This window comes from Miniopterus natalensis, chromosome 14 (assembly GCF_054644295.1).
Source record: "Miniopterus natalensis isolate mMinNat1 chromosome 14, mMinNat1.hap1, whole genome shotgun sequence".
Classification (NCBI taxonomy): domain Eukaryota; kingdom Metazoa; phylum Chordata; class Mammalia; order Chiroptera; family Miniopteridae; genus Miniopterus; species Miniopterus natalensis.
The window spans coordinates 19,810,999-19,827,057 of record NC_142094.1 but is presented as its reverse complement, the minus strand read 5'-3'; the positions used below and the strand labels follow the sequence as shown (position 1 = coordinate 19,827,057).

Genomic DNA, 16,059 nt, shown 5'->3' with positions numbered 1-16,059 from the left:
CAGAAAAATAAGGATGTTTATTAAGGACATTTCTAGCCCACAGCTAGGGCTCATACTCAGCTCCATGAGCCACTGTCAGACCTCATCCCCATTCAATGTGAATGACATTAAGGAGGCCAGGCCACAGGTAGATCCCATTAATCCCACAGTAAGGAGTCCCTCCCATAGCCAGGTATAGCTACACTTTGGGGATGAAGAGGGAATTCACTTGATTAAAATGTTCCTCTACACCCTGCCTCTAATTCCTCCCCAGCTTCTAAGACCATGGGTCAAAGGTGGCTAGTACCATGATGTGGGATGTCAAGGGAAGCCCCTTTATTAGACCCCAGAGTTATGGGAAAGGGATGCCCTTCCCTTCTCAGCCATCCCAGGCCTGGGGGCCACTGAGGTAGAAGGGGGAAGGGCCAGGCAACTCAAATCCCCCTTATGGGCCCTGCTCTGGGCTTGCCCCTTAGGAAAATGGGCTTTTTTGCTGGTACATAGGCTGGGATGTCATCCCAGACTGGAATGCTGCAGTTCTTCCCGAAGCCATGAGGGCACTGGCTGTCCAAGCCGGCTCAGGAGCTTCGACAGCTCCAAATTGTGGTTCCGAAAAAAATCCGTAAGAAAGAGTCGGGACTGAGGAGAAAAGTGAAGGCAGAAATGGTGAGGGGTGGGACAAAGAATCAGATCTTAGAGGTGGAGAGGGATAACCTGCCCCAGAATTTACTTACCTCAGTGTCCATATCTGGGTACCTCCGACCTTTGCTTTTGCCTAGACAGCGAGTCTTACCACCTTCAAGTCCCTGGCACCAAAATCCCTTACCTTCATCAAACCTGCTCAACAGGAAGAGGCGATTAGTAGGCAGGGAGAAAAGAAACCCAAGCCCTATAAATGTACACTACCTCTCCCAGCCCACAGGGACAACTGCCTCTCCTTGAGAGACAGGGTACACTCATGTCTCTTCCAAATGGACATGGCCAACCTGCTTCCCCATTTCCCCCCCATCCTCCTCTCCTGGGTCATGCTCTCCCACCTGAGGGTCCGTGTGTAGTTCAGAAAGGGTGTGATACCCAGGAACTTTTGGATGCTCTCCATTGAAACAGCTGGGTTGGTACGCAGCTCTTCCCCATCCATAATCAGCAACTAGGGACAGGGATGTGGTTACTGCTGTATTTCTTAGAAGCCTCTGGGCTGAAGGGAAGAGGAGGGGGACCCCAATGAGGGCTATTAGGGGACTGTACCTGTCCAGAGGGGTAGTAAGTCAGCCAGCGTTGGAGATGGGTAGAATAGTAGCCAGGGACAAGACAGCGGTTTTGCAAGGAGCGAAGTGCCAGAGGGGCCTGGGAGGAGGCTGAAATCACCTGGTAGAAGGTATAGTTCAGAGCAGCTGGGTCTCCATGTGCTCGCTGGTGCTGAAGGACAGGAATAGGAAGAGAAGGGATTGGTGACTTGACAATTATTCTGTCCTGCTCTTGGTCTGGTGAACAGATAGCATAGACACCCTTCCCCAAGGCACCAGTTTAATTTCCCTACTCTTATTCCTCTCTGTCTCTCTACCAGTCATCACCTCGCTCCTTCAAGCCCTAATGTGTCCCTAGCTTCAGGCTCACCTGGTACCAGGAGTAGGCCCTGTCAGCAGGGTTGGTGAGCACAGTGATGATCTTGGCTCGTGGTAGGAGGGCAGCCCCCCGCCGTGGTACAACTTCTGAGTCAAAGTAGGTGGCACTTTTTTCAAATAGGAAGTCAGTGCTCGCATTGGAAGGAACAGGGAAGAAGTCCATGTACCTAGGAAGTAGCAAAGGAAAGAGGCAAAATGAAAGGGCCAGGTGTCTGTACAGGGGAAGCTGGAATAGGGTATTTTGGGGGGAGGGAGTGGTCCTCTGAGAAGCATTCCAAGCGGTCCCACTCTCACCAGTCAATGCCCTTATGGTAATTAGGGCCGTTGAAGAACTGAATCTCCTCAAAGGTGCTGGGGCTAGGGAAGCTGCTGGTCACAGCTGGGTGCAGGCTCAGGAAGAAGTGAATAGCTGTGGTCCCTAAACAGGAAAGAAAGTCCAGGCCATTGTGGGAGAGAAGCCAGCTCAACAACATGAGCTTGAAGGAGGTGAGAAAATAACCACTCTGGGTAGTAAAATCCCCTTTGGCAAAACTAGAACGAGAGAAGGAAAGTCTGAGGCCCAGGGAAGGGTTAAAATAGTGGTTCTCAGCCTTGACTACATCAGAATCACTTTGGATCTTTTAAAACAAGAATTCTACAGATGATTCTGATATACAATCAAGGTTAAGAATCACTGTCTCAAGAGACTGGATTAATGTGAGTGGGTATGAGAAGGGAGTTCCTTGGCCAAAGCATCCTTTAGCTGTAAGGCAGGGGAAGAGAAGTTGGCTAAGGATGATTCACCTGTCTTCTGGGGTCCCACAATGAGGAACTTGGGAAGCCGATCACAGGTTTTCTCCTTGGACCAGATATCTTTGTGCCTCTTGTCATCACAGGGGTTCTGAAGGTGAGGCCAAGAATCAGATGAGTCCTAATCTCCTCTTCAACCCCAGCCCCCATCATGTCTCTGGTCAGCCCGAGCCCCACCCGTACCTGCCAAAGGGGGCTTCGCTCTTGAGGGAAGAGTTCAAAGTACTTTCGTGCAAGAGGGACAGGAGGAAGGGTCTGGAGGCGCAGCCGAGTCCAGCACTGGAGGAACCGCACCAGGCTCTCAAAGGTGTACAGGCCCAGTCGATCATTTCCGTAATTGGACAGATGGGTCATAAATACGCTGATCTGCAATGGGATGCCTGCATGTCAGAGTCGGAGAGCCTACCCGCCTCAGAATCAGGCTTGGTGAGCCAAGGTCCCAGCCTGCAAACACTTTGGCTCTCCAATCTTCTAGCCCTTCCTCTTGGCACCTTACCGGATTAAGCAGCACTGTCAGAAAGAGCTCTCCGCCTCGGATGCTCCGGTCTAGTTCACGAGAGCCTCCGGGATACTCATTATAGAAGATTGTGTGAGTGAAGAGGCCACATGTCTGCCGTGGCAGCACCTGGAGGGAAAAGAAGCAACAGAGATAGATGAGTTTTGAAAGGCAGCCTGGCCGGGCGTGGCTCAGCGGTTGAGCATCCACCTAGGATTCAGGCGATTCAGGGTTCAATTCCCGGTCAGGGCACATGCCCGGGTTGTAGGCTCGATCAATGACTCTCTCATCATTGATGTTTCTATCTCTCTCTCTCCCTCGCCTTTCCTCCCTCTGAAATCAATAAAGATATATTTTTTTTTTGAAAAAAAAGAAAGGTAAACTGAGGCATAATAAATAAAGGACAGAAGTCCTGAGGCATTAGGATTCTCTGGGTTTGTGGAGGACTCAGTCTGGAGTTACAGCAATAAAACCCTTACTATGTGCATTAGGACTTTACACCCTTCTACGCCCTATTATGTGGATGAACTGGACTGGCACTTGACAAGACACAGATCAACACAGCCTGGAGGCTGTCAAAACGTGGGGGTTCAATTCAAGTTTGTATTGGCAGTCCCTCACCATAATGCCATTGTGAATGAAGCCACGGCGGTAGCGGGCAGGGCGGAGATGGGGATACTCCTCAGTGCTGGTCACCTGGATGCCCCACACAGATTTCCAGGCTTCATAGAGCTGAGTGTGCACGGGGTACACGCCCGAGTGATGAGGGGCCACAGCATACCCCAGATCCGTGGGAATCCCATGCTCCTGGGAATGGCATAGACTCTCACCAGGACCTGGTGAGGTTTGGGGAATAGAGGGTAAAGAGGGTGGGGATGCCCCCAGAGGAAGTAAAATGGAAAGGGCAGGGAAAGGATGCCCCATGAGGGGAAGGTTGAAAAGGAAGCATTATCTCTGAGGAAAAGTATGGGGAAGAAATCCAAGGGCCTCACCAAAGCAAACTGCTTGTTGAGCCTCATTTGGTCGGCCAGCACAGAGCGATTGTGGAACAGGTGGGGCTGCATGTGGCTCCACATGTGGGGGAACCACCAGAACTCCCTGCGGTGCTTCAGCAGCATGTCGTCCCCTGCGTCCTCCTCCTCTGTCCCTGTGACCGCACACTGACCACTGAACACAGCCAGTTAGGCCCTGTGCCCTCCTTTGTTCTGTAACACTGACCACCTTCCATCCTCGGGACACCTGCCCATCTAAGATGGCTATTTGCCTCCCTGACAACTTGCCCTCTGCCATCCGTGCTAACCGAAATTCATACCCATCACTAGCTCCTCACAGCACTCTGACCCCAAATCCTGCCCCTTTTCCCCAACTTGTCTACTAGGAACACAGGACAGTTAACAAACAGACCAAACTAAGATTGATATGCTGAAGGAGCTGGGGAATAAGCTCACCAGTATGATAGAACTTGCCCGAGAAGCCCAAGTTGAAGGTGAAGTTGGGGACTAAGGTCCTGAGTTTGTTCTGGGTGGTCAACAGAGCCTGGGAAGAGTAGCCAGGGACACAAGAAATCAGAAGACAGCAAACAGAGCAGGAGAAAAATCAGTGTTCTTCCTACCTGGCAAGGGCAGTGAGTATACCTATGGCAAGCTTAAAATCAAGGGAGTCAAGCTCTAAGGAAAAAGACTGACCTCAACATCAGCCACCTTCATGCGGGTACCTTCCTTGCCCACAAAGATGTCATCAATGTCTACCAAGATGTAGCGGTCAAGGTCCAGGCAAAGGCGCTTGCCAGTGAGGTACGCAACAGCATCAACAAAAACAAGTTTGTGGAGCCAGAAGGAAAGGCCATGGCCAAAGAGCACCCGCTGGATGCCATCGTGAAGCCCCAGGTCCTGTACCACAGTGGGAAGCCGTGCCCGGCGAGGCACCAGTCCGGGCACAGGGGGCTCAGCTGACTGCAGGCTGGCAAGAAGCACTGGTTCATATGTGCTATGATTGGATTGAAAGATGGTCCAGTCATCACCAGGCAATGGCCCAGGCTCCAGGCGGCTGGGGCGTGTGAGATGCAGTAGGGGAGCAGAAGGATTCACTTGGTAGTCCCGGAGCCCCAAGTTTGAGTACAGAAAAAGGGGAAAGCCCTTGAGTTGGGCACTCAGTAGGCTATGCTCATGGGCTCGGAAAAAGCCAATGATGCCCACACCATACTCCACACAGTACCGGTCTAGCAGTTCCCGACTCCAGGCATCCAGGTTGACGTACTTGAGAAGGTTCTCATAAATAACCAAGACATAGCGGCCACGGGTATGATCGGTCAGTGTGGGCATGTCCCCTCGGCCAGGTGCCAGCTCAGTGCTATAACGAAAACGACTAGACTCCAAGATGGCCACAATCTCCTGCCCCAGCTGTGAGTATGCGCTCTCCACGAACACAAGGACCACAGGTTCTGTTCGAGCTGTCTCTGGAGGCCTGGGAGGCCGAGGTGGGACTGGAGGCCGTACAGGGCCAGGGCCAGCTGCCCCACCACTGCTGCAGTCTCCCAAGGGCAAGGGCAAGGGTTCCTTGGCCTTGGGGCTGGTGGATACGTAGTAAGCCAGGAAGCCCATGGAGCCCAGGCTGAAAGCAATTAGCAACAGTATGAGGCGATGCAGTTCCAGCTGTCGAGCTGGGCGTACCACCTTCCACAGCTTGAGCATGGCGGGGGAGGGGAGGCAGGGATGGGGACGGCCTCACGGGATGGGAGGTAGGAGTTGTATAGGCTAGGGCTCTCTTGGGAGGGTGGGTGGGTAGGAAAACAGGGGAAAGGGATCCCCTCAGGGTCAGTTCCCTGAAGAGGTGAAGGCAAGTTCCCTTAGTGTAGGGTAGGGGAGGTAGAAGGGGCGATAGGGGACAACTGGACAGAGTCCATTGGTGTCAGGTCACCATGGCCCCCTGGCCCATAGCTTCAGGATGCAAATCTAGCCAGGCTCCACCCTTGGTCCTGCTTGAGCTCCTCACATCAGAGGTCAGCAAAGTTCACAATTTCTGCCCTTCCTATCTGTAAGACAGAAAAATTGATGGATTATTTCTCCCTTTGAAACTGTGTCATTAATCCATTACCCTCTTCACCCCATTTCTCTTACCTTCTACTCAGGGTGATTTGTTCTCAAAAAAAAAAAAAAAAAGGCTCCTGTAGAACAGCATAATCTGAGTCTCATACCTTAGCTTCAGAAGTTGTTCCCCTTCTTAGACTACTGTCTAAATTCTCCTCCTTGAGCTAAGCTCAGAGCTGAAGCAGTATATTCAAGGTCAAACAGCCCAGGAAACCAAAAAGTAACCTGCTCTGAAAGGAGCTCCCAGCCCATGACCAGGCAGTTGGCCAACCAGTAGGAGCTCTGGTCTTGCAAGGAGGGGACAGAAAGCCCCAAAAGTCCCGTGCTCCAACGAAATATCAGATAAGAGGAAACTCATGAGTCTGTTAATCTTCTTCATCGATCAAACTCAACAGCACAGGCTAACAGCATTAACAAACTTGCAGTCAGGTGGGCACTATGGTGGGGAATTCAAGAGGAAAGAGAAATGGTACCAGCTAATCATTCTATTAGCCTCCAAACCCAGAAACTGGGGACTCTCTTTTCCATCGCTTGTGAAAAGTTACTCATCCTCAGCCTTTCAGCCCACCTGTGCCAGTGTTAGCAGAGATGACAAAAATGTAGACCCAGAGTGGGCCACATCACTGGGACCTAAGAGAAGCCAGAAGGCGGAGTCCATTCCAGTTCTCCTTCCTAAATTAGCCCAGGTGGTACTATACCCTCATCCATGAACAGCTCAGAAGGAAGTCCTCAGCTAGCCTGGAGAGAGATGAGGGATTGAGTCCTGTTATAAAAACAGAAAATTGAGTGGGGCTAGATGACAGAAACAAGTCACATCCAACCAACAAGAGAGAGGAGGAGGTCAGTGTGACTGGAAAAATTTTAAGGAGACCTAATTTTTGAGATTTTTTTCTTAAACAGAATGACTGCTTCTAGAAGCTCTATTGTCACTCTCCCCATCTTAGCTACTCACTAGTAAGGTCAGTGGCTGGCAATTCCTCTCTGCCACCCACTCCCAGACATATACATCTCGGAGGAATTAGGCAGAGACAGGGTCTTTCAGAATTGAGAGAGGACTTCAGAATAGTTCAGCTTTGGCCTGGGTAAAACCGACATGAAAAGAGAACTGGGAGAGAATCAAAAGGTGACAGGAGCCCTGCCTGGTTTGGCTCAGTGGTTAGAGCGTCAGCCTGCAGACTGAAGGGTCCCAGGTTCAATTCTGGCCAAGGGCAGGTGCCTCCGTTTCAGGCTCTGATCCCTGGCCCCAGTCAGGGCTTGTGAGAGAGGCAACCAGTTGATCTCACAATGATGACTCCTCCCCTCCCTTTCCATTTTTATCTGAAAAGCAATGGAAAAAATATCCTCTGGTGACGATTTAAAAAACCAAACAAGGGTGATAGGAAGGGGTGAATTCTAAGAATCAGAGGAAGCTGGAGAAAATACAGTAGTGGGAAGTCACTAAGGGGAAGTGGATACTTGGGGTGAATTAAGTGTAACAGTTAACATTTAATTTATTGAGAGCTTACTCTCTGCCAGACATCCTTCTAAGAGCTTCCCATATATTTAATGCTCACACCAGCCCTAAGAGGTAGGTAAGAGGTAGAGACTATTATTATTCCCATTTTACAGATGAGTAATTTGAGGTTCAGAGAAGCTTAGTAACTTGCCCGGGATCACACAGCTCAGTCAGTGGAGAAACTGGGATTCAAAGTCAGGCTCGTCAAGCTCCATAGCCCGTGCTCTTAACCACTGCATTTTAGCTCCATACCTAGAAGAAACAGCAATATTTAGGGCGGGGGTGCCAAGGGAGCTACTGGGGTAGGGTGTGGTGTGGGATGATGCATATGGAAGCAGGAACACGGGGTGAGGGGGTGCTGTCCGTGTGCAGCAGTGGGAGGTTTCTGAGGGTAAAACCTAAGGGGTCAGCCGTCCAGGCCTGTGCTGCGAGAGCGCAACAGTGACAGGGCCCGGGCAAGGCGGGGGTGTGGGCCCCGCGCTGGGAGACGAGGAGACGCTGGGGGAGGAGGGGTGCCGAGTGGCGACACGGGCTTGGGGGGCTGGCACGGCGGGCCACGGATGGAGGCGCCCTGCTGGGGGGAGCATGGGGTCACAGGTGGCTAAGAGGGGAGCACGGGACGCGGAGCACTGGAGGGGCAGGGGCCAGGGGCGCGCTGAGGGAGGCCCGGCTGCAGCGGGGCGGGCGCCGGGCTGGGAGAGCCCCGAGCGGAGGAGGCGCGCGTACTGCGGGCGCCGAGGGCAGCGGAGCCGCTCCGAGGGAGGCGGGTGGAAGGGACGCGGCGAGGGGCGCGCAGGGCCGCGCGGGACGCCCCCGTGGGTGGTTCTCGGGCTAACAGAGGGGAAGCCGTGCGGGGGGAAGCGCGGGCGACCGTGTGCGGGGGTATCCTCAAGGGCAGCTCACCCGGCGGGCGGGGCGGCGTCCCCGCTGTCCCCGGGCTCCGCCGCGTCCCGGGGCCGCCCGGCTTCCCAGCTCTCGGGGCCTCGGGCCGCGTCGCGGCGGCTCCGCCATCTCCGAGCGAACGCTCCGCAGCAGCCGGGCCCAACCACCGCTCCCACCGGGGGGAGGCGGCGCGCTGCGCTCGCGGTGCCGCCCGGGTCCCCGCCGCCGCCGGGCCGGGCCGCCGCGCGCCGAGGTGCCGGGCAGCCCCAGGGCCCTCTGCAGTGACCAGCCGAGCCTCGGCCTCCGCGCCCGCGGGCCGCGCGCCCCACCCGCAGAGGGGCACCCCTCCTCCCTGCAGCTTGGCACAGTCTGCCGAGCGCCCGGCGCCTCCGCTCCCCGGTAAGGGCCCGTCCACTCAGCCTGCGGAGGGGGAGCCGGGCCGGCCCATGAGAGGCGGAGGGGGGCGGGCAGGGGGGGCTCGGCGCGGGCGGGGCCGGGGGCGGGGCGAGGCCCGAGCCCACCAGCTGAGGGCCCGAATCCTTCCTCCCCACCCCAAACTCGCCTGGCCTGCCGGGTGCGCCGGGTGGAGGCTGGTGAGTTTATGAAGTTTTATTCCAAAATGGGCCCAAAGGGAGTGGGGGAAGGTACAGCTCTTCATCTGAAGCCGTGTAACCCAGGTTGCTAAAATCTAAGCCTCTGGCCATAAGTCTCCAACAGCAGTAACACAAGGGACGGTTTAAAGGTTATTTTATTAAATATCTTCAGTTCAAGGTTTCATTGTAACAAAGCTATGAAGGGTCTACCAACATTCAGAACAAACACTAACTATTTTTAAATTATTTCTATGTCATCATGCAAAAATTCTGCATCAAATGCCTTCCATTTCCTGTTTAAAAGGTGATTTTTTTAATAGTCTATTGTCTATAGATGCTGACATTAGCCCCAGAAGAGGAGTAAGAATGCTAAGAAGTGGGGCTGGAGCAGCCACATGAAGCTATGGGTCTTAATGAACTCTAAGACCATTTGTCTTCAAGCCAGCAAAACCAAACCCCGTGGTGAAGGTGTCTGCGTGCTGGTACTGCAGGCTGCAGGGCAGGAAAGGGCTAGGGCCCAGGGGCTGGGGCATGCATGAGGTGCTCCGAGGAGCCTGGCTAAATCCAAGCACCAGCACCTGTGAGTTTGCTCTCTTCTCAGGTGGCTCCAAGGTAAATCTGTAGCTTTGCCTCCTGCAGGTAGTCCAGGCAGCTGGGGTCTACCCACCTCTCCCAATAGTGCAAATAATTGCGCAGACAAGCTTGCACAGTTGTTTTGGGGAAACCAAGGCCATGACCAATTGCTCCTCCATTATCTTCTCTGCTATCTGCTTAGAGTATAGATCTTTCCCTCCTGGAATGGAACTCCTTGAGCACAGAGAGGGACAATGAATGTAAGTAGGAGTCTTGGTTCTGGACACCTCTTTTGGGTACATGCAGTTGTTGGTGGTGGGGGTGATGCCCATGCAGATTGTCCAGCAGTAAGTCTATACGTCAGTTGGTCAGTAAAGAGACCTCTTAAAGAGGACACCTCTTCTTCTTGCCAAAGCCGTCGGGTCAAAGACAGGAAAAGAGATGGACGTGCAGCAAGGGAATAGTAAGAGGGGGGCAGCCCTCAGGGCAGCCTGAATGCATAGAGACAACCATCAGCTCAATCCCACTGCCTCACTCCTCCCACCCCACTGGGGCACTTGGCAGAGGGCCCAGGCCCAGATGAGGGTGAGCACGGGGACCACCACCGTGAAGAGGCAAGACAAAGATGGTCCAACTCGGCACAGAAACAAAACTGCCAAAGGCAGCAAAGGGAGCCCTGACTAGGGTCTGGCTCTCTCCTTGCTAAGTTATAAGAAAACAAACACGAAGCAAAGCGCAACCCTTTCCCCTTCCCCACTGCAGGGATTGGGCCTCAATATCAGGGCCCACGTGCATTGTGCATCCTATAGAAATGGATGAGTAAGTGAGTACATGTCAGACTAACACGAGGTTTCTCATCGGCTTCGTAGCGGACACACTTCTGCAGCACCAATTCTCTTCCCTTCTACACTAAATGGAACAGTACAGCAACATCCGGGCCCTTAGTCCTGAGGCCACTGCTTCTCAGCTGCCTCCACAGCAGGCTGGGAGCTGTGCGTTCTCTCCCAAGTAGGTCTGATGACCACGATGTTCTCAGCAGCCTCATTCTAGGTGCCTATGCAAATTCTGAAGAAGTCCATTCCTAGACCTGGGGCAGGCAGGCCACCTCAGGGGCTGTAATCACATCACGACCCCCAAAGTTTTGTCAGAGTTCTTGCCTGGTCTCCTAAGTCCACGGAGGCCAGAGGCCAAGCTCACCTCTTCAGGGCTGGTGAGTGAGCCCGCTGCTCATGCCAGGATGGGCATCACACAAACTCCTGCCTTCTTGCCAGCCCAAGGGCTATTGGTGGTTTTAAAACGCATCATGGTATGGATTCCATTTTTTTTAAAACAATCTTTTTTTTCTTTTTTTTCCCTTAAATGTAAAAAACACCTCAGTACAGCAGAGACAGACACGAAGGGCGGGCGGGAGGGCTGCATGCAGGGGCGTGCATTGGCTGCTGCCGCTTTGTAATTTAATTGTTTTAAACCTCAAACGAACAGGACTGCCGCTGTCACTCAGGCCCTCCAGAGCCACTGGCTGCAAAGGTTCGACCTCCAGCTGGGATCTCCTAATGCCCCTGTCAAACAGGATAGACACGGTAACAGAACAGAGGACAATAAACACACAGATGAGTTCTTGGAACTTACACTATACACGTGACCAAGTCTGCCTGAGAAGGTGGAGGGTGGGGGAGAAGCTAGTATTTAAATATAACATTGCCTCACATTTGCAGAGCACTGACTAAATGCTTTACTTGTAAGTATCTATTTACAGCTTAATGAGATAGGCACCACTCTTTCCCTCTTTTGACAGCTAAGGAAACCGAGGCTTAGGGAAAGGAAATAACCTATCCAAGATCACCCAATTTGGGGTCCTGGAGCTAGACCCAAGTCTGTCTTGATTTAAGAGCATAACTTGTTACAACCACACTGTCTAGTCCTTGCCATTCCTCTGGGGTGGCCCATATCTCCTCCCCCAATGCTAACTCTCAACCACCTCTTCCTCCTCTGACCCCACCTGTCCCAGCCCCTCCCCACCCCCCCACCAGGTGCACCTGTGGCTGAGCTCACTGCAGCGGTGCGGCAGGGGCCCCTGAGCAGTGATAGTGGACATTGAGCCACTTGCCATCCCGGCGGTGCCAGACCCGGGTCTCCTCCGACTGGCTGGTGCGAGGCCGACCCTGCCCATCGATGTACTGGGTGAGGCGGATGTAGGCGATGCAAGCTGCGTCCTCTCCGATCACATGGACGTGTGGGTTCAGGATGGTGGTGTGAATGGGCTTGCTGTTCTTGGACAGGACTGCAGGGGACAGGGCAGGGTGGGGGAGGTAGGAGGGCGTCAGGCCTGGGCACTGACATTTCCTCCCAGCCTGCACTTCCAGGTCTCACCCTCTCTCCAAGTCCCCCACACACCTTCCAGAGGCCAGGAAACCTCATCACATTAGCCTCAGTTATCCAAAAGAGGAAGGTGGGGAACAATGATAACAGCAGCTACTATGTTAACCGGACATTGTGCTGGGGGTTCTACATACATGAGCCGTATTCCTTGGTTGATATTATTTTCTTCATTCTAAGACAAGGAGACAGGCTCAAAGAGGTTAAGAAAGTTCCCCAAGTCATGTAACATTTGAGCTCAGGACCATCTTACTCTTATCTAAAGCCTATGATCTTTCTACTCTACTAGGCTAATGTTCAGATTTCATAAGGGTTGGCCTGTCCCCAATTAGGGCTGTAGAGCAAAGTCAAGAACTTAAAATATTCAAAATTGATTTGTGATAAAAAAACAAACAAACAAAACCCCCCCAGAGGGTCCAAAGTCCAAATCGAATCATCAAAGTACCAAGCTCAGGATATTCCCAGGATCCTCTGGGGGAAAGCCAAAAGATTGCCATTATCAGCAAACACTGTGAATTGTTGCTTTTATTGAGATTCACATCTTAGTTCAATTCAAATGTTAGATAGGGGCTACATGAAACCTTCCCTCAAGCTTCTATAAACTCTGGAATTGCTTCTGGCTAATAGAATTACTTAGATAGTCTAGGGCTTACATCTGCAGCTGAGACATGGAGAGGATGGTAGGTAGTAGAGAAAACAGTGACAAAATCAAATTCAAGGCAAGATGGGGAAGACCCAGGATAAAGTGGGAAGGAAAAGAAAATATGAGGAAGAAGGATCTTAGAGTGGAGAGAAAGATGGGAGGAGGTGAATATTCAGCTTCTTATCCCGGGACCTCCACAAACTGTCCAGTGCCCAACTCCCAGCCAGGACTCCTGTCTCCCTCGATATTCAGGAAGACCCTGGCCACAACATCCAGTCTCACAGGTCACCAACAGTGCCCTGTTACTTGCTTGTCTTGGCTTTAATGTTTTCTATTGTGACATGTGCAGACACAGCATTATCACTTGCTGAGATCATCTCAACCTCATCTCAAATGGTTTCCAATCATCTTGAAACGAGATGAGGTTTGCCCTGGCTGGTGTGGCTCAGTTGGTTGGAGCGTTGTTCCATGCACCGGAAGGTGGTGGGTTCAGTCCCCGGTTAGGGCACGTATGGCAGGCAACTGAGAAATGTTTCTCTCTCACATTGATGTTTCTCTCTCTCTCTCTCTCTCTCTCTCTCTCAAAAAAAGAAGAAAAAAAAGAGGCGAGGCTTACAGGAACACAGTGACCCTGATTGTGGCGACCAGCACCGCCGTGAGGCAGCTGCGGAATGAAGGGGCACGCGGGGTTCTGCAGCAGGGCCTTCAAAGGTGCCACTTACGGCCATTCTCAGGGCACAAAGAAGCAAGCACATGACCAGGTCAAATGAGAGAAAAGTGAGCAATTGCGAAGAAGAGGGTGAGCAAGGACAGAGGCAGCGGGGTGAGGGGCAGGCAGGAGTATATCAGCAGCACGAACCCACTCACGATTCTCAAAGTAAAACTTATGGAAATCCATTCCCTCCACGAGGTTACCAAGGGCTTCAGGCTCAAAGGAAGTGAGGCCTGGATCACAAATCTTCCTGCAGAAAAAAACAAAAAACCCAGCTGGTCAACCTTCTAAGGGAATTACTTGTCTTCCTCGTCAGTGGTGTCTGTCCTGCAGCACGTTGGCCGTGAGCTGGGCCAGACCAGATGGCTTAGATCTTCGGGGTACTCCTGCTAAGCCTCTTAGCTCTGCCCTTTCAGCCCACCACCAGCACACCACAGGAGGCCTCCATCATAGGGAATCTACCTGAAAGGGCTCCCAACCTAGCGGCCCGACGTTTCACTCACACGCTGTGCCCAAGGCCCAGCCTTCCCTTTTCCCAGGGTCCTAGCTGCTTTGGGGGAGGAGGGAAAGGCCTTGAGAAACTTGAGCCTCAATGAATTGGGTCTGTACTCACGTGTAGGCCTCAAAATCTCCATTGTTGATGGCCTCAATCAGCTGTTCTGTGATCTTAATGATCTCCTGTTTTCGCACTGTGGGGGGAAAAAAAATCCAGCAATTTACCTGCGTGGGCCCTGGGAGCTCCTAAGTGGCGGAGAGCCCTCCCCAGTCCTTCAAGAATCCCGGGATCTCTTTGACAAAGACATCCCTCTTCTCTGTCTTTAAGGCCCTTTGCAGGAAGAGTGAGCCCACCCTTCTCTCCATCCCTCCTCTGTTGTCTGTAGAACTAACGACCCCCTCCTCCTGAAGCCCACCCATTAGATATGGTTCTCTGGCCTTTGTCTCCCTCTCCATCAACAACTAGGTTGCAGAAAATGTTCTTGTCTTTAACAGCTGAGGAGCTTGGCACATCATGAATACTCTGTCCAGAGTCTGCATCCCATCTCCAGCAGGTTCAGCTTCTCTGAGAAGCTTCTCCTGATAAGGCTGCTTCCCTCACCTGCTTATGTCTCTCACCTGAAGGGGCTCAGTCAGGTCTCAATTACCATGCTCCCCTCCCCCAGCCCTCACTCAGTGGTCCAGAACCTAGTCCCGGGCAATAGCCAGCTCAAGAGCAGAATTCAGCCAGGGATGAGGGCTCCCAAAGCACAAACAGAGCCCTAGGATGGATGTTTAATTCTTTTCAGCCTGCTCATCTCCTCCACAGGACTTTTCTGGGATAAAGGATCTTGGAACTATCAACACTCTTTGTAAACAGAGCCTCTCACCAGAAAGACAGCTCTGTTTACCCTGGACAAACCTTGAAAAAGCTCTAAATCTCATACCAGCTCTCATGCCAGGATGTGCCCCTCAGGAAAACCAAGACAAGGCACAGACTGACAGGCAGGCAGAGTTGGTGCCCTCAGAGCCTGCACCCATCCCAAGCCAAGGGACTACTGGTGACATCCTGTGCTCATGGACAGATCACTTACAGGCAGCGTCACTACTAGCAGAGGGTGCTGCCAGTGTAACGGAGGGCTCAGACTGAGCTAACCCTGACCAGAACCCTATGCCGGCCCAGGCCACAAGCCTTTCCTCACAGGAGCGAGAGGCTGCAAGACAAATGCGAGCAATTAGAACAGCACAGCCCAGTGGCACAGCTAGACAAGGGCAGTGCAGCCAAAGGTACAGCCAGGAGGGGGCCCCACAGCCATCAGCACCTTCAGGTGAGTAAGCGGTTAGGGGAGCCAAGGAGCTCTCCACTTTCTAGAGGCAGACACACACACACACACACACACACACACACACACACACACACTCACACACTCACACACACACACACACACACTCCCTCTCCATCCCCACCAGACCCGTCTGCAGGACCTGACTGGGGCCCTATGGGTGACAAGGATTGTGTATAGAAACTCTGAAAGGACAGATGGGAGGAGGAAAAGCAGCAGACAAAAGCATAATTTACACAGACACAACTAAAAATGTAAATACGAGCTATGGCTAACCCAGGAAGGCATCCCAGGAAGGCATCATTTCAAGACACTCTACTACCTCGTTTACTTTTCATAACAATGCTGTGAGGTGGGGGCCATTTTATCCCCACTTTAAAGATTAGGAAACAAACTTCACACATTTTTGAAAGTAGGTTAGCTGGGATTCAAACTCAGGTCTGTCTCACCCAAGCCCCATGCTGAGCCTCAGGAAACACCAGATCCCAGCGGTTTCTCGGCTATTGCGATTTCGCCATCACCCAGCTCCCACCACCTGGGACCTGACTTCTGACTTGGCCTTTCTTCTTGGCTCACTGCAGATCCCAAGACTTTCTACTCCTTCCCACCATGCGATGCTCTTCCACCCACTCTTGATGTCTTTGGGCCCTGGTCTCAGGGACCCCGGCCTGGTTGACAGCGCCTCCAATCAGCTCCCCCACCCAGCAGAGGCCGAGCTCCCGAAGCTTACTAAAAGGGACAGCTGAGCTGGGCTGCCAGCTCCGGGGGAAATCCCTGAGGGGCCTCAGGACGAGCCAGGGAATGGAAGCCAGGTTGTGCCTCCCTCACACTTACTGGCTGAGGAGCAGAGAGAAGGCTGGGGCTGCATGCCTGCAGAGGGGGCTGTTCTGTCCCGGGAGCTCCGTCCTTCAGGCACCGAGCTGCCATTCCCAGTGCGGAGCGGGGCAGCTAGCCAGCCAGGGCAGGGCAGGGCAAGGCAGAGCAGCCAAAACAAAC

General features: G+C 52.8%; 2 protein-coding genes across 15 annotated transcripts in view; both read right to left on the bottom strand.

Annotated features, from left to right (window-relative positions):
- Positions 1-2: 2 nt before the first annotated feature.
- NDST2 (N-deacetylase and N-sulfotransferase 2) lies at positions 3-8,426 on the bottom strand. Of its 3 annotated transcripts, XM_087824335.1 has the most exons (15): positions 8,371-8,426; positions 6,003-7,719; positions 4,572-5,917; positions 4,335-4,422; positions 3,879-4,033; positions 3,508-3,693; positions 2,887-3,015; positions 2,574-2,756; positions 2,385-2,481; positions 1,896-2,019; positions 1,594-1,768; positions 1,225-1,395; positions 1,017-1,126; positions 714-816; positions 3-618 (listed from the first exon to the last, which is right to left on the bottom strand). In XM_087824335.1, exons 3-15 carry the CDS (start codon positions 5,574-5,576, stop codon positions 493-495), a joined length of 2,652 nt encoding a protein of 883 aa, XP_087680461.1. In that variant the 5' UTR covers positions 5,577-5,917; positions 6,003-7,719; positions 8,371-8,426; the 3' UTR covers positions 3-492. The 3 variants fall into 3 exon arrangements, with proteins under 3 accessions (XP_087680461.1, XP_087680462.1, XP_087680463.1); XM_087824336.1 differs by lacking the exon at positions 3-618 and having other exon boundaries at positions 730-816; positions 1,017-1,169; positions 1,345-1,395; XM_087824337.1 differs by lacking the exons at positions 3-618; positions 714-816 and having other exon boundaries at positions 1,125-1,174; positions 1,345-1,395.
- A 653-nt stretch (positions 8,427-9,079) lies between these two features.
- The window catches only part of CAMK2G (calcium/calmodulin dependent protein kinase II gamma), a 55,440-nt gene continuing 48,460 nt past the window's right edge, over positions 9,080-16,059 (bottom strand). For 6 of the 12 annotated variants that reach the window (XM_087824326.1, XM_087824316.1, XM_087824318.1 and 3 more), the window contains 5 exons: positions 15,898-16,011; positions 13,860-13,935; positions 13,402-13,496; positions 11,552-11,796; positions 9,080-11,074 (listed from right to left, as the gene is read on the bottom strand). In XM_087824326.1, coding sequence (XP_087680452.1) covers positions 11,564-11,796; positions 13,402-13,496; positions 13,860-13,935; positions 15,898-16,011 — 518 coding nt within the window. In that variant the 3' untranslated portion in view covers positions 9,080-11,074; positions 11,552-11,563. The remainder of the gene's footprint in view (positions 11,075-11,551; positions 11,797-13,401; positions 13,497-13,859; positions 13,936-15,897; positions 16,012-16,059) is intronic. The other 6 variants (XM_087824320.1, XM_087824323.1, XM_087824322.1 and 3 more) reach the window with 2 other exon arrangements.

Bases quoted from the DNA above. Each gene is read 5' to 3' on its own strand.
- NDST2 (XM_087824335.1), bottom strand. From the start codon at position 5,576: ATGCTCAAGCTGTGGAAGGTGGTACGCCCAGCTCGACAGCTGGAACTG. The intron at 2,757-2,886 runs GTAAGGTGCCAA...ATCCCATTGCAG, and splicing joins TGACAGTGCTGCTTAATCCG to ATCAGCGTATTTATGACCCA. The intron at 817-1,016 runs GTGGGAGAGCAT...CCTGTTGAGCAG, and splicing joins AACTACACACGGACCCTCAG to GTTTGATGAAGGTAAGGGAT.